At 33.6% G+C, this 25018-nt stretch overlaps 2 protein-coding genes across 3 annotated transcripts in view; one reads left to right on the forward strand and one right to left on the reverse strand.

Annotated features, from left to right (window-relative positions):
• The first annotated feature begins 1977 nt into the window (after positions 1-1977).
• The window catches only part of pyd (zonula occludens-like protein polychaetoid), a 242934-nt gene continuing 219893 nt past the window's right edge, over positions 1978-25018 (forward strand). Inside the window, 1 exon segment of the mRNA XM_072541122.1 lies at positions 1978-2102. Within this exon segment, the coding sequence (XP_072397223.1) occupies positions 2004-2102 (99 nt within the window). The 5' untranslated portion in view covers positions 1978-2003.
• Positions 9896-25018, reverse strand: part of LOC140448070 (heat shock protein 68-like) — a 39819-nt gene continuing 24696 nt past the window's right edge. For both annotated transcript variants that reach the window (XM_072541124.1, XM_072541123.1), the window contains exons 2-5: positions 21699-22011; positions 21001-21563; positions 14060-14420; positions 9896-10240 (exon numbers count right to left, since the gene is read on the reverse strand). In XM_072541124.1, coding sequence (XP_072397225.1) covers positions 10063-10240; positions 14060-14420; positions 21001-21563; positions 21699-22011 — 1415 coding nt within the window. In that variant the 3' untranslated portion in view covers positions 9896-10062. The remainder of the gene's footprint in view (positions 10241-14059; positions 14421-21000; positions 21564-21698; positions 22012-25018) is intronic.

The raw sequence follows: 25018 nt of genomic DNA on the forward strand, positions 1-25018 counted from the left end.
TGGAGTTTGAAACGTCCTAGTAAAACATTATGGTCTGATGGAACATCTGCTCCCTGATATGTTTTTGCAGATTTTAGGGAATTCTGAAATCGTTTGTTGAAGATGATGTAGTCAATCTGGTTTCTAATCATTTTGTTGGACAGTCAGCTGGAGATTTACAGGTGTAGAGTCTTCGAGGTGGTAATTGGAAAAAGGTGTTCATTATTGCACAATCCGTTTCTTGGCAGAACTGAACAAGGTGGTCTCCTCTATCATTTTGCGTTCCTAGTCCAAAGTGTCCCACAGTATTGTCAACACCTCCTTTGCCTACTTTGGCATTGAAATCTCCTAGCAGGATATTCACTTCTTGTTTTTTGGTATGTTTCAAGGATTCTTCCAATTGCTATAGAATATTTCTCTTTCCTGCTCTGAGATTTCCGAACTTGGAACATATTCTTGAATAATGTTCACGTAAACTGGTTTAGCATTAATTTTGAGTACTGCAACTCTATCTGATATTCCTATAAAACTAAGTACACATTTGTTAACTTCTTTATTTACTATTATAGCCATTCCGTTTTTGTTTCTTGTTGTAGTATCTCCACAGTAGTATATTGTGTGGTTTTCTATTTCGTACTGGCCTAAATTGGGCCATCTAACTTCACTGCATCTAAGTATGTCATTGTTGAGTCTTTGCATTTCTTTAATTCCGTTATTCATTTTTCCAGCCTGGAATAAACTTCGTACATTCCATGTACCAATCTTCTATCATGCTTAAATCTAAATATTTGTGGCAACCGGGGGATTCTTAGCACCCTCTCCCCACGTAAGAGGTGCCCGGGACTAAGGGTCGTTTCTATATTGACTTGACCCATCGTGATTATACTAGGGAAAGTTAATCGGGGTGGTATCCCGTTGCCTTCCCCAATGATTTTTCTTTCGTGTGAGGTTTACTGCTTGGAAATGGATATGTGGGAGGATTTATTTGTTTTTGGTAGGGATCTTGGGGTGGGGACATGACTTCCCCCGGCACGGGTTGGGGGATAGCCATGGCAGATCACTACCAGTGAACACTTGATGAAAGATTACATGACCTAATCGACAGCTATCAATTAATAGAAATCATCCTTAGTGCCAAAGAAATCGGAGGACTACAACAACAAAATGAACATAGTAAGCTGTTTAATAAAACCAAAATAATGCTAAAACAAAAAAGATAAATTAAACTAAGTAGTATATGAAAGAGAGCACAGAGAATATGAAAAATGAAAAGCGGTAAAGCAGCTGGAATAGATTCCATAACAGTGGAGCTGCTTAAATACGCTGGCAAAAAACCTGGATAATTTTACCAGGCATATTTACGAACTGCCTAATATCAAGATGCATATGAGATTGAGTTGCTATCATCAAGTCCTCGTAGACACTTCGTCTCAGAACCAGCTCATGTGGAGTCATACGTCGCCATGTTACCATATCCACTGGTAACTCTAACATCTTAAAATATAATACCAAATAATGTAAACCAAATTGTATTAGATACATTTTAACGGGTTTTTACCCTGATATTTAGTGGCTCAAAACATGTACACCTAGACACTGATGATGGAACATGGTTTCGGAAAACGTTTTGTCTTCATGACATAGCCCGTTTTGGTTTTTAATTTATATACCTTTTATAAATAATTTTTACTTAAATTTTTTGAAATAAATATGTTTTAATAAATAAATAGCTGTTTATAAATTATATATTTAATATTTATGTTTATATGTTTATTTGTCATAATTTTCGAATATAATTTTCTGCTAAAATTTATTTAACAAATAAAAATTAGAATCGTAAATATACATCTGTATTTGTATTTATTTAGAAAAATAAATTCTGATACCGTCTGGTTTTTTTACATTGATGGGCGTTCAATTCTATGTATAATGTTACTTAAGTCAATGTTATTCAATGATACTTGAAACCGATAAAATTTAATAATACTATAGTGGTGTATACATTTTAAGTTGTGGGGTTAAAAATGTGTGAAAAGCCAACAAAAAGAAAAATAAAAAAAGGAAAGAAGCGGTCTAATATATCAAAGAAAATTAAAGATAAGTTAAAACCTGATAAAAAGCAGGTAAGTACTTTTAAACACAGTAAATGAATGATTCTTTTTAAAATCCTTTGCATGACAAGAAAATCCACAAACAAATATAAAAATTTTAAAACATTTCAAATATTGAAAAAATAAAAAATAATGATTTGCAGTGAAGAATAAAATATGTTCAAATTAAAACCGAGGACACTGACACACTACTCATTAAAACTGTGATGCAAAGCAAGAAAGTTAAGCAAACTTTCAAATCCGTTACATTATTTATTAAAAAAAAATAAGAACACAACTATAAACTGCAACAGTCTTCATTAAAGATTTAAAATAAACCCTTTATTGGCAATTTTTTTTTGTTATTTAAGTGAAGAAGAAAATGTAGGATGGTCTATTAAAAATACATTTTTAATATATGTTTCTTTTATAAATTTTACCAATTTTTCTTTTTACATTATGGTTTTATACCCTATTAGTCTAGGGGCAATTAGGGTTTCGTGGTCGATTGAGGTTCATCAGTTTTTAAAACTGATTTTTATGATTTTGACCCGCTAAATCCGAATCTTCAACATAATAATCTGAATTTTTGGGCAGGAATTTGTTATTAACAATTTAGTTATTTAAATGTTTATAACTAATAAAGATATACCTTATTTTCAAATCATGTTTTGTTTCTTAGAAAAAAAAAAACAAACCAAACAAACTAAAAAATTAAAATCAGTCCATTAGAAACCGAGATTTTGCAAATGTGTTATTACAATTAATGATTATTAAATATAACAAATTATCGACTATAATATACCTTATACAAATTATCGACTTATATATCAGACGTTTTTGCTTATAACTTTGCTTTTGCTTAACGTAAAAAGATTTAAAGCACCTCATTTTAAAGCTATGATTATAAGCTTTAAAATGAATTTTGAAAAATTAAATTTTACCAATTTTTGACGAAGTTATACAAGTTTAAATTATACAATTTAGGTGTAAAAAAACAATCGAATTTGTTTATATCGATTTGTCGGTGGTATGAGATCAAAACACTTAGTATCCTGTTAAAGAGGACTATAGAACAATGAAAAACGAACATTTTGAGCTTTACTAAACTCATTGTGAAGCAGTTGTCGGTGACGCCTTTCAGCTCCGGTGACGCGATATAGCGTTAAGGGTAAGCATATTTTAAAATTTTTTGTTCTACACTTCTCACTACAGTATTAGTAGAGGTATTGATTTTAGGATATAAATACTTCTGTTGCAAATAATAATGGAACAGATATTTGGAAGGAAATTTCTAATTCGATAAAGCAGTTTGATTTTACAAAAATACAACAATTGCTAGTTCCTCTTCCTGGTGAAAGACCTATTGATGTAGAATGTTATTGACGAATGAGTTTTTGCAACATATATGCGACCAAACTAATACAAATGCCGAAAATATATTTTTGAAAACCGGATTTCAGGAAAATTCTAAAATAATCCAATGGAAACCTATTATACCCGACAAATTATGTGTATTTGTGAGAATATTATGTCGCATGAGTGTAGTGCAGTGCCCAGATTTCAAGATAATTGGACAACGAACGCCCCCTTATTTACCACACCAATTATCTCCTCCCACATGAGCAGAAACAGTTTTCTGCTTATATTGCGATGTCTTTATTTTGTACAAGAACCATCAGATAATGAACCAATATAAGGTCAGGACTTTAATTAATTTTTTTAATGAAAGAATGAACAGTATTATCCAGGACTGAACTTGAGATTGGACGAATCAATGATTCTACATCGTTTGAATTTTAAACAATACATTAAGAATAAAAAACGGGTGTGGCAGTCCAGTGGGACTGCTGGTAGAAGTTATACTTCTATACACGCGTTCGCCGTTACAAATTTATATGGGAGTCAATCTGCACAATCATTATGTATTTAATGCCATAGGTAAGAGAGAGCAGAAAGAGAAAAAGAATTAGGTATATAGGTATATGGTGCATCGTTTGCTGTATATAAACATTTCACCTGTAATAGGAGTATAGTAAATGAAGGATTGTATCAATATTTTAATGAAAATATATATTTTTATTTTCATATATGTATAAAAAGAGTTGAATGCAAAAAAAATTTTTTACACATACTCTGCAGTAAAATTCATTGTTTATTTTGTTATTAATATAAAAATTACAATACAATACACTGCATCATAATTCAATATAATAATACAATACAAATTAAAATGCAATATTCATGAGTATTTAAAACTGCCAATATACATAACTTACTTTGCGAAGATAAAAATAAAAAACCAACAACTCGGATTATGTATTAAATTTTCATTTTATTTTAAAATTTAGCATTTTTGTGTATATTACATATATTTAATAACATTAACGTGAGGTTTTTAAATATTTTAAAAATAAAAAAGGAAATTCATATTGGGATTCGAACTCACGTACACCAGCGTATGAACCAAACACGTAAAAGATTTGCCAATTAGACATGATACTAACGGATTTCAAAATTGACAGTTGTCTGTCATACAGTGATTATTTTAAAATACAAAAGCCTAAAATAATTATGAACATTTAATAAATAATACAAAACATATCACATAAATAATAATATTAATTTATATTATATTATATAAGTATATAATATTATATATAATATAATATATTTATAATATTAAATATATATACAAAAGGAACATTTTTATTCTCGAGATAGGAAGAGAGAGAAAATATATCTTATGTCTCTCTCTTACTCATTATCTTACATATGTAATGGTTTCACAGATTCACTCCCGTGCAAATTTCCAACGCCGTCCGTGCGTATAGAAGTATAACTTCAAAAACATGAATACGGAATCAAACTTTATATGTTGACAGAAGCTACTGGTCTTATTTTAAACTTTATAGTATATACAGAAATATACGACGATGCTGGTGGCAAAGGTCACACCGAAAAAGTTGTTTTACAAATATTAGAGGGAAAATTAGGCGTTGGGCATTGTGTTTAGTGGATAATTATTACAACAGTTTTATTGTGACCAAAAAGTTGCTCGATAAAAGAACTCATTGTACTGGAACATTGAGAATGAATAGAAAAGATAATCCAACAGATGTGAAAAATGCTGCACTTCAGAAATCAGAGAGTATTGCAAGATATCGAAGCGGCATTTTAGTATGTAAATGGAAATATAAACGAGATATCTGCTATATATCAACAGAAATGCAACATGATATGCAAGAAATTGTGACAAGGAGAGGTAAAAAGATTTTAAAGCCGAATGCAATTGTCAGATACAATGACAATATGGGGGGTATAAATCGACAAGATCAAATGCTTGCCTATTACCCCTTTCAAAAAAAGACGGTTAGCTGGCCAAACAAAATTTTTTTCCAGATCATACAATGGTGAATTCCCATATTTAGTATAAAAAATATACGGGAAGAAGAGTTGGGCTGTATGAATTTCGTTTGTCTGTTATTAGAGATATGTTGTTTCCAAATGCATTCTAGCATTGCATCATCTTTCCAGAAAATCAAAATCATATTGTGAAGAAACGTGAAATCAAGAACAAAAAAAGTGGTATTATGAGAAAAAAGTGTAGAAAGTGTTACGAGCGTGGTGTATGCAAGGATACAATTTAGAACGTAATTTTTGTCCAGACAAAGCAGGCTTTTGTTTAGACTGTTGTACAATAACAATATTTAAAAATATTGAAATATTTTTTATTTTCTAATATTTTGCGTGAATTTTTATTTTGTTTTTTTCTCTAAGTAATAAACACATTTGCATTAAACTTTTTTATTATTCATATTATTCATATATGCTGCATGACGCTCTACCGCGTCATGTATGAATGTATAACTATACTGCAGTGTCCACGACGCATTAGTGCGTCTGATTTTTTTCTTAATCTCGACAGGGGAAAATTTTATATCTCGACCTATGATTAACTATTTTTTTATGTAATTTAACTGATATAATTGGGTTAAATAAAATTTTGTATGCTGTCATCAAGTTGCTGCTTGGAAATATTAAAGAGGAGCTGAAAGGAACACCCGACGCGGAAAGGCGCGTCACTCGAGAGCAACTGTACTCGCACTTTGTAATATTAATATCTCTACAAAAAATAACTTCTGTGGGTCTTGTAAATCTCAAATTGTAGAATAATAATTCACATATTATTTAAGAATTTTAATCAATGTTAATTTTTTTTTATTTAAATTGACGTGCATGTGACATCTATGATCATTAGCGCGAATTACAGTTTACAGTTTACATGGTAATATAATATAAAATACAAAATAGTTAACCTTTAACATGCTTTAACATAAAAAAACATTTAAAATTTATATTTTGTTTAACAGTTGATTTTTGTTGCTGGGTGGAAAATTATGATATTAAAAAGACTCACCCACATGGTAGATATACAAAAAAGTCATAAACAATGCCAGATATTCTGGCTCTCACGAAAAACTTTATTCTCCATTTCTTCGGTTTTGATGGTATATATTGTTTGCATGAGCCCGTTCTATATTTGAAAGGTATCATCATCTCATCGATTGACTGTTTACCCTCATTCTCTATTGTTTGAAGTTTTACTCAGGTGATCCATCACAGGCCTGACTATGTAGTAGCGGTCTGAGTTTAACTGTTCATTGTCTACAAAATGTAAAAATTTGCCGAGTTTTTTGGTATTGTTTTAGGGGCATGCAGCTGGCAATTTTATCATAGTGAAGTTCAGCTGACCAATAGTCTATATAACATCCAACATAACTTCTATACTTAGAAATTTATGTAGTTCCTCCAAGGTGAAATGTATAGAACGGCATGTCATTTGTACAGCATATCTGTTTGTTTTGCACACAATCATTTCCAAAAGATTTCCAAAAAAAGTATTGCCTTTTTTCAGGCTTTTACCTTTGATTTTTCACTAGCTTTCAAAGGTGTGGCTATCCTTTTTTTTTCAAAGAAGCACGGGCTGCTCCCTTCTTTGAAGATTTGATCCTTTTTCTCTGGCTCTTTTATGTAGGTGTTTTTTATGACTAAGTGATGGGATCTACAGTATTCTCAGGAGTTATGAAATCAGTAGCAAAAACCTTATCTGAATCGAGAAAAAAGTCCGCTCCTCCGTCATTACTCATGCTACGAACAGCTTTTGCAGCTGTTCCTCATCTGTGTCCTCCTTCTCCGATTCATTCTTATTTGGCGAAAGAGATCGCAAAAGCCCCTTAGGGAGCTGCAAAATTATGATACCTTAGATTGATAATGAGGCCATATGGATACAGTAACAAGATATTGAACAAAATCAGAATATGGAGCAAAGTGTTCATCTGGATACATAGTAAAAGATCCTTCCATTTATGACAACAAGACAAAGAATCCATTTGTATCATCATCATCATAAGTGGCTCAACAATTCGTTGTGGATCTTGGCCTGCTCACAAAGAAGTTGCCACTTCTGTCGATTCTTGGCAACTTCACTCCATCTTCTGACCCTTTGAATCTGTAGGTCTTCTTCCACATCATCAATCCATCTCATTCGTGATAGTCCTCTACTTCTTGTGCTCTCTGGTTTTGAACATGTTAATCTTTTCGTGTATTCGTGATCTGACATCCTAGCAATGTGTCCAGACCATCTAAGTCTCTGTACTTTAACGAATTTTACAATATCTGGATCGGTGTATAACTGATATTGACAAAAATACCAAGAAGTCTTTCATCATTTTGAGATAAGGTCCACGTTTCAGCCCCATATATCAAAATCGGTCTTATTAAGGTCTTGTATATATTGAGCTTTACTTCTTCTTTCAGGTACCATCTCCGCTACGGAGGTTGGCAATCATCATAGCTATTTTAATTTTTGAGGCGGTAGCTCTAAAAAGTTGTTTTGAGCTGCATCCAAACCATTCTCTCAGGTTCTTGGGCCATGAAATTCGTCTTCTTCCGATGGTTCTTCTGCGATCTATCTTTTCTTGCATTATGAGTCGCAGGATGCCATACTTATCTCGGACATGTGACGCATCACATGTCCGAGATACTGTAGCTTTCTTTCTTTAATTGTAAGTTCAACTTCCTTCTCTTTACCTATTCTTCTCAGTACTTCATTGTTCGTAAGTCTATCTATCCAGGAAACCCTCATAATTCTTCTATAGGTCCACATTTCAAAGACGTTAAGTAGTCTCATTGTGTCTAGATTTAACGTCCATCATTCCACTCCATAGTATAGTACACTGTATGCGTAACATTTTGTTAGGCGTACTTTAAGAGCTAATGTTAAATCTTTGCCACATAGGACCTTTTTCATTTTTATAAAATTAGGACGTGCTTTTTCGATTCTGACTTTGATTTCTGCAGTGTAGTCATTAGTTTCTGTTATAAGTGTTCCTAGGTAAGTATACTTTTTTACTCTTTACTCTGCTGGCCTTCTACTGTCAAGATTTCGTTAGTATTATGGTTGTTTTTACAAATTTTCATAAACTTCGTCTTTTTGATATTGAGCGAGAGTCCGTACTCCCTACTACACATTACTATTTTACTTATGAGTCTTTCCAGGTCTTGTAAACTATCGGCTATTATTACTGTATCATCTGCATGTCTGATGTTATTAACTAAGACTCAATTTACTGAGCTTTACTGCACGTTCTATATTTTTAATTTTTAAATGTTTCTGGAGACTGTGTACAACTCTGTTTGCTATTGCTATGGGTCTTTTTATTTCGTCGCTTGTCGTGTTTGTTGCTTTACTAGCGATCCAAGATATGTGAATTATTTGACTTGCTCAAAGGTATGGTTGTTAATTTGAATTCTCTGGTGGATATTTCGGGGGTTTTAGAAAACAAGATATATTTGGTTTTTTCCTGGTTTACCATAAGTCCCAATTCACTTGCCGCATCCGCAAACCTTGTAAAACACTGCCCCATACCTATTGCCCAAACTTCTGCCCACTATAACTATATCGTCAGCGAATGCGAGAATTTGCTTCGATTTATTAAAAATAGTTCCATTGATTTTAATATTTAATTGTCTGATTTCCTTTTTCAAGGCAACATTAAAGAGGAAACACGTCAGCACGTCCCCTGTCTTCGACCATTATTAACGTCAAAGAACATAGAGTGTTCTCCTTCAATTTTAACGCATAAGCTTACGTTTTGCATTGTTAGTAGGTCACCTTAACTAACTTAGGTGGGATCCCAAAGTCTATCATTGCATTATATAATGCAGTTCTTTTCACACTGTCATGGGCTGCTCTGAAGTCGACGAAGAGATGGTGTGTGACTTTGATAGGATCTGCCATGTGCTTGAATTTGATGTGTAGTTGACTTTCCAGCAGTAAATCCGCATTGATATTGACCAACAATATCCTTTGTAAAATGTTTAAATCTTTGAAATAATACATTGCCGAAGATTTTATACGCAGATGCTAACAGAGTAATGCCTCTATAGTTCTTACACTTCAGTTGATCACGCTTCTTATGCAACGGACATATTATTCCGTTTAGCCACTCTTCTGGTACCAATTCACTATGTCATATAAGTACTATTAGTTTATGGATTGCTGCAAAAAGTTGATCACCACGTTTTTTACACATTTCCGAACAGATTTCATCGATTCCTGGGGCTTTATTGTCTTTGAATTTTAGGATGGCATTTGTCACTTCTTCTCTTGTTGGGTCTTCACTGTGTAGTTGACGTTGTAGATTTTGTTGATTGTCTATGTTGTAACCTTAGACTTGGACTTAAGCGATTGTACGATGTTTAAAAAAAAATAATCAAAATAGTGTATCCACTGCCAAACGAAGGGTTAACAACATTAAATAATAAAACAAACAACGTTTACTTGGTAAACTTTAATAAATACATTTTTATTGCATTTCATTCTAATGAGTGTAACAATACTATTAATTTTTTGTGTGGAATTACTTTAGGAAGCTCAATCTACGGAATATTGTTTTGCAACATAAAAACTCTAATCTTAGCTAGTTGCTTAATCTACCTCTTCAATTGTAGGGCCATCTTGGTCTCCACCGGAAGAATTATTATTATAATGACCATTTTGTCCACCGCGATGTAACTTCGTCATTATGGGTCCACAAACTCGAGTCACTTCTTTTAGTTTATAATCATATTCGTCTTTCTCGGCAGTAAAATTGTTGTCCAACCATCTAAAAAAATAATTCTAATTTTGAAACGATTGGCAAATAAATGGGTAAATATGAAAAGACTAAATTATACGGAGACTTTCGCCCAATCACGTAAATAATACATAAAACATTCTCTTAATTTTACGATTTTTTTACACAAAGGTACATGCGCCCTATTTCATGATTATTACATAAAATTTATGCATGATTTGGCCTTAAAATTAACTTTTCTCAAACATAATACATGTAGGTACTCCAGTCGTCAGAGACAAAAATGCCATTGAACCTCTAAAAAGCAATACGAACAAGCTGAGTTTTGCTGAAAATGTCAATTTTGGAACTCCAAAAAGATGTAATAAAGTTTTCTACTTCTACCTAAAGCCCCCTCGTAAGAGAAAAATGGAAAACATCGATTTACCAAAAATTTGTACGCCGTAGAAAAAAATATTTCAAACAAGAAATCTAGCTGATTAATTTTGAACAAAAATGTTTATTAGTAGGGGAGAGTAGTACACAGTGAAACAAAAAAAAAGTTTTTGAGTTCAAAAAAATTATTTTTGAATTAAAATGAAAATTTTCAAAGCAGTATGTTACACTCTTTCTTAGCATTCTAAGGACGAAATTCGCTAAAAATTCACATAATAAAAAAAAGGAAGAAAAAAATGAGAGAAGAAAAATTACCAAAAATTGTTTCGCTGTGTACCACAATCGGTACACAGTGAAACATTATATCTAGTGTTTTAAGAAAATGTTTTGACCACGTAAAGCCCTTATCGAACATCTAACAATCCAAAGTCAATATTAAATTTGTAATAAACTGTCAAGCGTTGATTTTCCATAGAAACGGGTTGAGGTAAAATCATTTTTATATCAACTTTATTCATTAGAGCTAACTCAGGCTGTGGAGAAAAGCGAAAAGAACCACCCATTTTCTCACATTTTCGTAAATATGAAATTTCATAATCCTTTTAGCCTTTTTAGGAAAACATGCCAACACGAAATCGCCCTTATTAGCACTTCGAAAATAATCAAGTTCTTCAGGAATCCAATTATCATCAGCATCTGCGAAGTCGACCAGTTGACTAGTCAATGCATCTTTCTCGGATATTTCAGTAATAATTGTGCTTTTACCTCGCTTTCTAGGTTTCCTGTTAGCTTTACGGGGTGGTGATTTTGGATACCCTCTGAAGTCTTCTGGACTAGCAAATGTGGGAAGTTTATAACCCATAGTTGTTTCTAGCTGAAATCCTATGTTAGATGGTCTAGGTTTACTTTTTTCTGGAGTAATCTCGTTCTGAAGTTGTGTGCCAGATGGTCCAGCACGTTCAGTACCTGGTGTAGTCACTTTACCAAATTGAAAGTGGCAGGTCTAGGTAATTCATAATCGAGGACATATTCCCGTTGTAGCCTGTCAGATACTGCTGATGTTAAACAGTCTGCCTCGTCAAAGATTAGAGAATTAAATGGATATATTCCACTTTTCTAGAATCCTGTCATTATACTGGAAGGAGTTAAGGATTTTGCATGAGCTTTTCCAACACATTCGGCTATTTGCACGAGCTACTTCGTACCAAATTTCAAGACCAAGTATTTTCCTTCAAGAAAAAAAAGTAAAGGAGGATAGTCCACAGTGAGACGCGGTACACAGTAAGACATTTCTTCTCACTTTCAGATTTGGCGCTCAATTAAGTTGATGTTTTATTTGTGGATTGGTTTCGTTTAGTGCCACATGCCGCTGTAGTGAATTCACATTTTCCCGAGTTTTGTAAAAGAATATTCATTTCAGATGGTAAGAAAACAGAAACCACCAAAATTTGCTACCTTTTCAAAAGAATCAATGAGTAGGGCGGTAAATTTAGTTCTAAATGAGAACATGTCTTTGGAAAGAGGGTCTGAATTATGTGCTGTAAGATTTCAAACGTTGCAAAGATATGTTGCTAAAAAACGCTTGACTGAAGGGGAAATCTCCATGACCCCTAATTATGGCTGCAGATTGGTGTTTAACAAGGAACAAGAACAAAATTTTAAAGAGTATTGGGAAACCTGTAGCAAAATGGGGAATGGGGTAACGACTTTAGATGTTCGTAAACTGGTGTATGAAGTTTCTGTTGTAAATAAACTGAAAATACCAGAATTATGGAATTTAACAAAAAGGAAATTTTTCAAGCCGCATATGTTACAAGGTGCTTCTCCCGATACATTAGGCTTGGCAGCACAAAGCGGCTGGATTAATTCCAAATTATTTGTCACATTTTATCAAATAAATAAATAGTTCAATAAATAATCCTTCTCTATTGATTTATGATAATGCAGAGTGTCACATATCTGCAAAAATAGTTAATAGGGCTAGAGAGACTGGAGGTTTTATAATAAATTTGCCTTCACATTGTAGCAATAAAATGTAGCCCCTTGATCTAACAGTTTTTGGTCCGTTTAAATAATATTATAATAGAGAATGTGACAAATGGATGCTAAACAATCCAGGTATTCCTTTATAAATTTACGATATAGCCGAGTGTATTCGCCTTGCGTTTTTGGATGCTTTTACCCCCAGCAATACAGTTAAAGAATTTGGGAGATCGGGGATTCATCCACTTAACCCTGATATATTTGGGGATGATGATTTTCTTCCAGCAAGCGTAACTGACAGACTGTTAGATACCGATTGATCTAATGCACCAGGTCCAAGTCATGTTAATGCTGCTGTAATAAATTCTGTTAGCGGAGATAATGATGTTGACACCAAGTCTACAAGCTGAAATAACTGAAGTTGCTCAAGTAATTCCGCCAAAAGAAGGCATTCAGTTTTTAAACCTCCTTGAAATTATACGAGGGTTTCCTAAAGTAAGACCAAGGAAGACTGAGAGGGCAAGAAGAAATAAAAAAAGCGCAGTATTAATAGATACCTCTGAGAAATTACTCATTGAAAAAACAGAACAAAAAGAAGGCAATGAGCCAAAAAACTAAAACCTATGGGAAAACCTATATAAAATCGTTAAAAATGGGGAAAACGTGAACGTACCATCGAAAAGCAGAAATATTTTAGAAGAAAGTGATACAACTCAAAGTGAAGAGGAAGTCGAATATAAAGAGGATTCCTCAGACATGGAAATTGATGAAGAAAATTTTATGCTGGATCAAGATTCGAATATTCCAATAACAGGAGGAAAATTTGTGCTCATACAGTATAGCTATAATACCTCGTATTATTGCATATTTTTTAATTTTTCTTCTAATTACAGAAGTAAAAAAGCAGGATGAAGAGTGTCGTTTTTGAGAAAAAGCAATAAAATAGACAACGCTTTTGTCTTTTCTAACGTAGAAGATGCCGCTTTTATAAGAAAACCAGATGTGGTATTTGTGCTTCGAGAGCCATTGCCAACCGCCACCAAGCGACAATGCAACATTTTTAACTTTGGTATAAAATTTTTGTGACTCGATGTTCGATAAGGAAACTGAAATACTTATGTCTCACTGTGTACTGTATACTGTCTCCCTGTGCATCGCATGAGGTACACAGTGAGACTTTTTGAAATTTCCGAGTTCTATTTGAAGAAATATGATTTTTGTCTCACTGCGGACCACCCTAACCTAAGCATAAGAATATGATAGAAGAGGGGAACTAAGGAAAATCTTGAAACTTAGATCATAAGTAATACAAACATGTTACTTTCAACAGATAGAGTCTGTCGAATCCATACACAACAAAATACTATTTAGTACTTTAGGGGGTACAAAAATAGAGGTAACATCATAAAAAAAGGTGCGCTACTGGTACTTAGAGCATGAAATAGCAGACATAGTTATGATTTAGTTCCTTTAAATGCTCTATATACTCACCTCATACAATTTTCGCATTCATTTTGTGCTTTCCTTTTGTCCTCCCTGCTTAATTTATTTCCTGCGTCGTCTATTGCTTGTTTTACATTATAAACGTAACTTTCCAGCGAATTACGTGACGCTATTCTTTCCCTTTGGCGATCGTCTTCGTCTTTATATTCTTCTGCTTCACGCAGCATGCGTTCTATATCTTTTTGGGACAACCTTCCTTTATCGTTTTTGATGGTTATTTTTTTCGACTTTCCAGTGCTACTCTCTAAGGCTGACACATTTAGAATACCATTTGCGTCCAAATCAAACGTGACGTCGATTTTTGGGACACCACGTGGTGCTGGTGGGATGCCAGTCAAATCAAATGTACCTGAAATTAAAATATGACTTTATTTAAAACAGTATTCATAAAAAGTAATCTAAGAAAAGATCTACAGATACAAGTATAGAGACGGGTGTTTTGAAAACCACAAGCCATTTTTTTTATAGTGAAGTGCAAAGTACACTCGATCGTATTTAAAGCTGACGTACTAACACCCAGTTGACATACTACTATGATGTTAGTAAGTCTATTATAGGCTAATATGCATTTGATTTGACCCTTATAGAGGTGAAAGCACAAGATTTCTGTCGATTCTGTCTAGAAAAATGACTTCGATATCTAGAACTCTAAGAGCAAACATGAAGAGTATTAGACTCATAGACAATATAATACAAATTGACTGAGTGCTGCAATACAGTTCCGTTCCCCCTAGTGCGACAGAGAAAACTGACGCAAAGCAGTCCCTGCATCTCTTTCTAATGGGCCGGGTTTATCGACCACGTGACCTAAATCATCAGTGGGAAGGTCACGTAGTTGATAAACCCGGCTCATTATACCCATATCTCTCTCAAGATAGAGTGTGGTTCGTGAGTTTGGATACCGGCGTAACGAAAAGAAGTGAATAGTTCTGCAGAAGGAGATAACAAGTAGATTAAAAGAGGTCCTTGTATCTACCGTGGGCATCTTGTAAAGTATATGTGAAAGTATTCTTACGGCATCAAGTTGACAAAACTTGATGTGTCTCACTCCTTGTGTCATAAATAAGTAGCTGAGTTTGGAGAAGTGAATCAGGTGTCTTTGTGTAGTCTGCAGGAGGTTTGCAGAGACGTTAGGAAGGAGCCGGGGTGCCAAAGAGGAGAGATCACATCGTTGAGGAGACTGTGACTTTTCTGGGTATGTTCCAACATACAACTCAACAAGAAAATAAGCTGTAAGTGTTTGTACAATTGAATTTTATATCTGTGAAGGGTCGGTTTGACATCATGGTCATTAGCATTCAAATTTAAGAACTAAGGTTTTGGTAGGCTAATCAAAAGTTTAAAGTTTTGTTGTTTCTTTTTTTAAGTAACGAAAAATTTAAGTAAAATTGGTTTTCACGTAATATAAATGTATGTAGATTTAAAATCTTATTATTATAAAAATTTGAGTTATTTTCTTGTATGCTGATTGATAAGATAACGACGGAATTTGATAATTGTTTTATTCTTTCATATAAAATAAAGAAACGTAAATTTTTGTAATATAATATTTTTTTTATTCTTATCCTTTTTTCTCTATCCCGATAAAAGACAACTAGAAAATCTTTGAATCCATCGATCACAGGTAATATAAGGAGTTTATTTTACTTTTGATAACAAATAAGTTATATTTTTTTATTGGCTCAATAAACTAAGATTAAAGTCAAAATAAACAATCATAACAATACATATGTTATATACATATGTTATATACATATTGTTAAATGATAAAATTAATACTATTACTTTAGACTTTAGAATTAGAACGTAAACGGGAATAGCCTTTGGAAGAACCAAAAAACAAAACTTAGACATTCTAATACAAGATTCACTTTTAGTTGTAGAGCCACTGAAGAAGAAGATGTACCTATCTAGTTGATATACAGGATCTTTGTGAGAGTCCTTTTATTTTCTGAAATGGTTTTATAGCTCCATTTGTCATATATGTTCTTTTTATATATGTCTATCTAATATTAAGTATACATTTAGCTTCTTTTGAGAAGTCTTTTAGTAACCATTTTAAATGAAATATTGTGCTAGGCTTTAAATATAATCAAGCTAGGCTTGAGTAGCGTGGAAATAAACTTCTTATAATTAATTATATTTAAAGCTATTTTATAAAGGCTGATTGGACTTGTGGCATTTTAGTAATTTCTAAAATGCCAATGACTTCAGTAGTGTAGGGATCGAATACAGAACTTGCGGTGATTAGTCAAAATCGTCTATACTGCTGAGTTACTCTTCAATATATTATCTTTTAGTAATAAATAAAAATACGTACAAAGTTACTACTGACAAGTACAATTGTGCATGTAATTTGTATCCAGGCTACTTAACTTAGTAATGTTGGTTGCCTATCGTATTGTTATTTATTTAGCGTACGCCACAAATTAAAGAGAATGCTATACATTACAAACTTTTCACGGAAAAGCAAATAGTGCAATAACATTAAAATATATTTATTAAAAGTTGATACCGAGAATTCGTATCCCGTTTATTACTTCAGGTGTTGCTTCAGCTTCAAGGAAGTGATGGTCCTGGATATGCCGGGAAAGGACATTTAGAAGTACCTTATGTGTTGTATGGTTTGTCTTTCATAGTCGCAATGTGGAAGCTGAATTCTAACGTACTTTGATTCTTTTAGCACATCTACCCTTTCCGGAACGGATTCTATGTTTATTTAGTTTCTATTCTATATATGTTTTACGATTAAAATCAAAACATGGAACCAGTTAACTAGAATGAAGTGCTATATGAATGTGTGGTTCTGGGCTGTGTTTGTCTCAAAGTCATCTGATATTAAGGAGCTGAAAGTTAGCATCGGTGGGTTCCTGGATTTTAGCATATTCCTTTCTAAGTAAGGAAAATCTTACTGGTGTATAGGAAAGACAGGGTTATTATTAATCTTTTGTATAATATTGAAATAAGATATAGATATAAATTATAACTATTGAACTCCACAATACAATTCAGGAGATAAATAGGAATAAGGGAATAGCAGTACAATTGTATGTATGTTATATTTCGATTTCATGGACGTTTCAGTTTTATTGTAGAGGGGGGGGGGGCAGAAATTCGATAAGAAACAGAACAGAAACAGACACATCAGATATCCACAAAAACATCACACAACTGGGTGGTTCATAGCTACATTCAACATACGCACACTAAGTAAGGAAGAAAAGCTGCTAGGATTAGAAGAAGAAATTAATAAAATAAAGTGGACCGTAATAGTACTGGCAGAAGTAGGATGAAAAGGAAAGCAATATATCGAACTTAAAACGGCCATCAACTTTTCTAGAAAGAAGATGAAAATCAACCAGTAGACGGTGTAGACTTACTCATTAATAAAACAGTGACATCCAGGATCACACAGTATAAGGCTGTGACAGAGAAGAATTGCAGGAATTGCTATTAGACCTAAATATAAAATCAAAAGAAATAGGAATAAAATAAATCTAACCAAAGCTAAATATCTAACAAATGAATCTCTAGATATAACTTAGAATATACCTAAAGGTTGTGTCGTATATTATATACTTAAATAAAACAATCGAATTTTCAAGGCTTAACGGTTAAGTACGGTTAATTACGATTGGATTCGAAATCCTTGTATCTCGATTAATATGTCGAAATACCAGCTATCATTACAAGAGGAAGAAGAGTTAAGGCGCGTTTTCACGGGTCGATCTAGGTTGAACGATTTGGATCGTTCGACCATAATTCGATCTGTGTGGAAAGCAAAAAGGTTTACACGATAGGCGATAAATGTTGAATTAATTGTGGTACAAAATGGCATTACTTGAAATGATTAATGTAGGTATACAATTAATTTGTTGTGCAATTTGTATGTTGTGGTAATGTTTTTTTATTTTATTTTTCAAGTCATTTTCAGACATATTCGGTTTATTCATATGTTGTAGAATTGCTTGCAATACTGCTCGCCTCGCTTGCAGATTGCGATAAAGCTCAATTTGTGGATTCCATAATACATCATAGTTTTGATAAGCATTCAAAAATCTTGCCATGTCTGCATCTGACCATTTTTTAGTAATTTTTCCCCAAAATTACAGCTTGTCGTACTAAAAACAACAACTTTATACACGCTAGAAGTACTCTACTCGGCTGCCGGTACGTTGTGTTTCCGTTCGACCAGGTGTTTACACATTCGATTCCAGTCGTTCGACATCGATTCGGCGATAATCGCCCGTCAAAAGTAGACAGCCTTTCTACTTCCGTCGAATCGAGTCACTACGCCGAACGGCCAAGTCGATTTATGGTTTACATATTCAATTTGCTTTCGATTTCATAATCGACCTAAATCCAGCGGCGGCTCGTGGCCTGAAAAAGTAGTGAAGATGAGGAAAGCTTGCCGGAGCCAAAAGGAGTTTTGGTACCTACTTCGAGCCCAAATCTCATAAAAAATTCGTTAAAAAAATGTTTAGAGTTTATGGCCCTAATAACTTGAAAACAGTTTTTCTTGTTCAGTTCTGCTTGCCTGGGGTATTTTAGTTCTGAACCTCGACATTTCATTGAGGGTTTTTTGGCGATAAACACCACGCCTGGGGTTGGTGAGTTTCGATTCAGCCGCCCACTGTAAGTCAGATGCTGATTGCAACCGACCACTCTGGATCAGTGTGGTCGGTTGGTCGACTGGTTGGTCGACAATGTAAAAAACATCCCTTTTATCTTCATTTTTCCAATGCCTAAATGGAGTCTCTAATATATTACACACCAAGTCATTAATTTAGCCACCATTTAATATAGTCTTCTGCAGGTCATCATGCAGGGTAGAGTCGATGGCAAAAAGGGAATAGGTAGAAAGAGGAAATCATGGCTGCGAAATATTTGAGACTGGACAAACATGACTGTAGACGATTTATTCTACGTTGCAAAAGACAGAGAAATTTTTAGAAATGTGGTCGCCAAACTCCGTTAATGGAGACGGCATAGGGAGAAAAAGAAGAAGTTATTAATTGGATTCATGTCTCTCTAAAATTATTTTTGTTCAAACTAAATTTACGAGAACACTTTATATCCGAAATCCGAAACAAACCACAGAGAAATGTATTAATAAAGTGCACTAAACAAATAAAATTAATATTGTGACTAAACTAAACTAATAAATACTATACTATATAAAAATATCTATATAATGGACTAAATTTCAAAATATTGTCGCTTAGAGAAATTTCCGAAAAATAGGAATACCAAATACACATCCAACAGTGGGTGAAGACGAATAATATATTTTTAAGCGGAACTGCACGTACCAGTTTCCTCAGCTATCACTAAGGATAGGCTGACGTCACGTTGCCATGGCAACCGTGAACGCTGATGCAGATGGATTTTGCATTTCAAAAATTATATTCACCTCTTCCTGAATCCTATTATACACGGCTAGTGACACAGGTCAGGACTTGACTGTCAAGTACGTACCGCTAATAAAGCTAGTTGTCTTTTTTAATTTTTAGATTAATTAAAAGAGAATAAATAATTGATTTCAGAATTTATATATAATAATGTTGTTTTCATTTTTTATTTATTTGTCTCAATTTAATTATATTTTTTTGGTGAACCTCACCTTCACCTACTTCACCTGGCCGGCCGCCGCTGCCTAAATCGTTCAATCCAGATCGACCCGTGAAAACGCGCCTTTAGTATGCTTGTCAACGTATCGCACTCTGAAACTAAAGTTTTCTGAAATGTCACTTAAAGAATTTTGGATTTCTGTGCAAGCTGAACACCCACTTCTTTATACAAGAGCATTAAAGATGTATTATTACAGTTTGCAAGTTCAAACTTGTGTGAATTAGGTTTTTCAACCTTCACAAACATAAAAACAAAGAAACGTGAAAGACTTGGGAATATTGATGAAGAAATGAGGGTAGAGTTATCGCATATTAGACCGGACATTGCTAAAATTTGCGCAAAAGTCATCAGGCTCGAGTGTCGCACTAAATTTGTGTAATTTTTATGTTATTATGTTAGTTATGCCCATACATCTAATTTGTTAATGTATTTACTAATCTACATATTTTTTGTTAATTTCTATTTTTAGAATATGTTTTTATTCTTATATTTTGTTTTTGCATGTATTTGCAGATAAAGAACGTGTTTTATTTACATTTGTATTTACATTTGCACCCCTTATTTAGTGTTTCCTATAAAATAACACAATGGCGTTCCGCGACTTTTTCAAAATTTGTCAAGTGTACAAATAGTATTTAAATCAAATTTACCGAATACTTTAAAGACAAAAACTTTCGATCAGTATGTATTACCAGTTATGACGTATGGAACTGAAACATGGAGTTTTAACAACTTATTTCACATACTTCAAGTGACTCAGAGAGCTATGGAACGGAGAATGCTCAACATTAAGCTCAGCGATGGCAAATTCAATGAAGAAATAAGAAGACGATCAAAAGTAAAAGACGTAATCCAAAAGATTGCCATGTTAAAACAGAACTGGGCACGACATGTAGGAAGAATGAAAGACAATTGTTGGACGAAGCGAATTATGCAATGGCGACAAAGGGCAAATAAAAATAGTAGAGGTGTACCTCAAACCGGATGGACTGATGACATCAAACGAATGACTGGTGACGAATGAACACAAAAGGCTTACATCCAACGATCGATGGAATAGCTGTTGATGATGATGATGATAATTATCATGATGATAATGAAAGTTTGGCCGGAGTAAAGAAACAGAAAAAAATAAAAAGCAAAAAATAGTATCATCATCAATGTATAAGTTAAAAAAAAATCATGATATTCAAAACATAATAGAATAGATAAAAGGCAAGAACGTGTACTTAAGCAAATGTTAGTAAAATTAATAAACTTCACTTGTTAATTAGATCAAACCCAAAACATATTTTTACCTAATAAATTATTATCCTTCGTCATAGCTCTTTCGCCTTCAAACACCTGAATAGTAACTGCTGGTTGATTATCGGAATAAGTAGTAAACGTTTGCGTCTGCTTGCATGGTATTCTGGAATTCCTATCAATTATCTTCGACATAACACCACCCGCAGTTTCTATCCCGAGAGAAAGAGGTGTAACGTCCACTAGCAGTACGTCCTGAATCTTCGAACTGGTATCTCCACTTAAGATCGCCGCTTGAACAGCAGCTCCATAGGCTACTGCTTCATCTGGGTTAATACTTAGGTTCAGAGTTTTGCCATTAAAATAATTTTGTAGTAACGATTGAATTTTTGGAATTCTGGTTGAACCCCCAACGAGAACTACGTCGTTTATTTGACTTTTAGACATATTTGCATCATTAAGGGCTTTTTCCACTGGTTGAAGGGTACTTTTGAAAAGATCTGAATTCAACTCCTCAAATCTGGCCCGTGAAATTTTAGAATAGAAGTCTACTCCTTCGAAGAGGGCGTCAATTTCCAACGAAGCTTCTGTACTTGAGCTCAAAGTGCGTTTTGCTCTAAAAGATATTTAAATGTTAAATAAATTAAATATTTATTCAAGTATTAATTAAAAGTAAAATAATATAGTAGGCCCCCAGATTGTCTAGTATCTGAAGCACAATAACAAATACAATAAATACTTGAATACCAACCTTTCTGCAGCAGTTCTTAATCGTCTTAATGCGCGAGCGTTCCTTGACATATCCTTTTTATACTTTCTCTTGAATTCATCGGCGAAATAATTGACCAACCTGTTATCAAAATCTTCGCCACCTAAATGAGTGTCTCCTGCAGTAGATTTAACTTCAAATAAAGAACCTTCGTCTATAGTTAAAATTGAAACATCAAATGTACCACCTCCTAAATCGAAAATCAAGACGTTTCTTTCTCCCTTAAGATTTTTATCCAGGCCATAAGCTAGAGCGGCGGCTGTTGGTTCGTTTATAATCCTCATGACGTTGATACCTGCAAATGTCGGATTAAAAGTTAATATCAAAATCATGTGAATTTAAAGTCTCATGAGAATATTATAAGATTTATAAAGAAACTTTTATATGCTATTCACTATTTTAATAGTAATTGGAAGGAACAACTTTTGTATGCTATGTTTAAGGAAAAGTGCGTTTGCTTCATTTGTCTTCAATGACACTGCCGAAACATGGAAATTTAAAAAGGTATTATAAAAATTCTGCATAAAAAGTATGACAATGATTTTTTGCCAAAGGGAGAGTTACCACCCAGCCTTTTGCGTCCACTGCTGGACATAGGTCTCCCTCGTTTTTGTCCATTGCGCTCTATCTTGAGCACTTTTCATCCAATTTCTTGGCATTTTTTTGAGATCGTCAGTCCAACGAGTAGGGGGTCTTCCTCTACTTCTCTTGTCTACGGCTCGGCCTCCACTCAAGCAATCTCTCGGTCACAAAATGATATACTCAGCATTTACCTTTCCATTTTCCTCTGAGCTATTTGCAGCCTTTTAGAAGTTGTAGCTGTCAATGTCAAAATTTCGACACCATAGGTCATCACAGGCAACACACATTGGTCAAATGTTTTACGTTTTAAAGAAATTGGTATATCGCTTTTAAAGATGTCTTTGAGTTTTCCATGGGATATCCATCCTAGGTTTATTCTTCTTCGTAGTTCGCATGTTTGGTTGTCTCTTGTGATCTTTATTTCGTGTCCAAGGTATATGTATTTTTTCACCAGCTCTACTTCGTTGTCTCCAATATTGATATTTCCGCCAGGTACTAGGTTTGTTATGAATTTTGTTTAAGAGATTTTTATTTTAAGATGTGAGTTAAGAAGTCGAAAATTGCAAGATTGCTGTAGTAGTTTGAAGGGAAAGCAATCCATCTTCTCTAGGCCAGCCAAACAATCAGTAGCTGCATCAATCGCGTCTTTTAAAATTTCCTACAGAGTGGAGGAACACAAAAAAACTTTCTAAGGCAAAACCGTTGTGAAAGAAGCATTGATTGAAGCGCCTAATGTATTATTTGATGACTTTATGATGAGTTATCCCGCCCAACTGTAACCAGACGAATCGAGATCATGATCAAAGATTTATAATCCCAACTGAAAAGTGATACTATGGAATCTATATAGTTATCTTTTCAGTTTGATGAGCCCACCGCACCGGTATAACTGATACTGCCAATTATGTATTTTCATCAGGATGGAATTTCTTGATATGCCGGCTAAAGAATTATTAGCAGTGCTACTCCTGAAAAGAAAAACTCTCAAAGAAATATTTATACAGGGTTTCTAAATTTTGTAAAGCAATATGAGCTATCGAGTTACAAACTCGTGTGCATTACAACATATGGAACACTTTTGTTTGAACATGTCAAAAATGACATTTTTGTTTGATTTTTATTTAGGAGTTATGGTAACCGCAATATTTTATAGAGTGAATTCCCATTGAACAATTTTTAGTGAATAAGTTCAAATAAACAATTATTATGACAATATTATCCATATTATAAAGTGGAAAGATGGAATTAATAGTAGAGAATTGAGAAAGAATCAAGAATATGGTAAATTGAGTTTGCTTGTTTTTAAAGGTTAAGATCTATCATATCATATATTGTTTAGTATGTTGCAGTAGATATTACTTAAATGATTGGTGTCTGTCTTATAATTGATAGATTCAGGAGTTTTATTAATGTGTACCATTTCAAGGAACAGCCGATTTTTATAATTATCAACTTGTTCCAAGATTTTTACATTATTAAAGTCTAAGGTATGTCCTGTCTTCAAGTCACTAAGACACAAGAGTTTTTTCGTATGTTACAGTCACTTTTGTGTTGAGTGACACGTTGTGGCTTAAACAACTCCCTGAAATTTATTCCCTTATGAAAGTTTAAAAAAAATTGACACTTTGGACACACATAATTGAACTGCTCCCTTCCTAATGCCGTGAGCAAGACAAGAATGTTCATGTCCTCTGCTACGATAGTCACAGAATCATAGGATTGGAATGCAGTAAGCGCAGAATGGATGACGGCTGTGTCTGCATCAGATTCAGCCTGGTCGACATTAAAACCCACTTCTGATAAAGCAGTTTTGAAAAGGTTATAAATTTGGTTTGCTCTTTTCATTACCAAGAAATTTATTTTGGAATATTACTGGTATGGTGCTCTTATTAAACTTTATCTCTGTCTATTGATGCTTTTTCGTGCGACGCAAGCGCACGAGGTGGGGTAAGTTTTGTGGTGGCGGAATGGGTTGCTAATAAATGAATGATAACATAGAAGTGTTGAATGACATGAATAATAAATATATATAATAGAAAACTAAGTCTAATGGTTCGTATTCTTTCGAGGAATCAAGAACCCTGTTAACTTCGCAGTGCTGTAAAATCCAGAAAAATTAATTAAATTAAATTATACAAATGTAGTGAAAACGATTCGTTGTAAAACCCTTTTATAATATTGCTCTGACATAATTTTATTGTAAAATGACTAGAAGAAAAAGTTACGGCCGAAAAGAAAATTTGTTAAAACATTTTTAGTTATTTTGTTACTAAATTTTTTATTTTCCATTTTAGCATAAAAGATAATAGACATAATAAAATTTGTAGACAATTTAATTTGCGACAAATAATGTCCGACAAAATTTTCTGTAGGGTTTATAGTTTATGAGATACACCGATACAAAAAATGTAACATTTCACTGGACCAGGTACAATCTACTTCAAATACTATTTTTTTGTTGAATTGAATCTAGGTTGAAAGTAAATGTATATCATTTTATTAAACTTGTGTAACTAGAGTCACAAAATCAATAATTTAACTTACTTATACAGGTCAAATAATTCTTAAAATCAATGTTTCGTGTGGCACCTTAGCCCAAATAAATATCCTTGAACTTTGCAGCCGTTATGTTTGCTAATGTCTTTTATTTGCTAAATTTTCTGGTGTGATTGCTATTGCCAGTTAAATTTGTATTTAGTTATAATACCAAGGATCGGAGG

This window comes from Diabrotica undecimpunctata, chromosome 8, assembly GCF_040954645.1.
Source record: "Diabrotica undecimpunctata isolate CICGRU chromosome 8, icDiaUnde3, whole genome shotgun sequence".
NCBI lineage: Eukaryota > Metazoa > Arthropoda > Insecta > Coleoptera > Chrysomelidae > Diabrotica > Diabrotica undecimpunctata.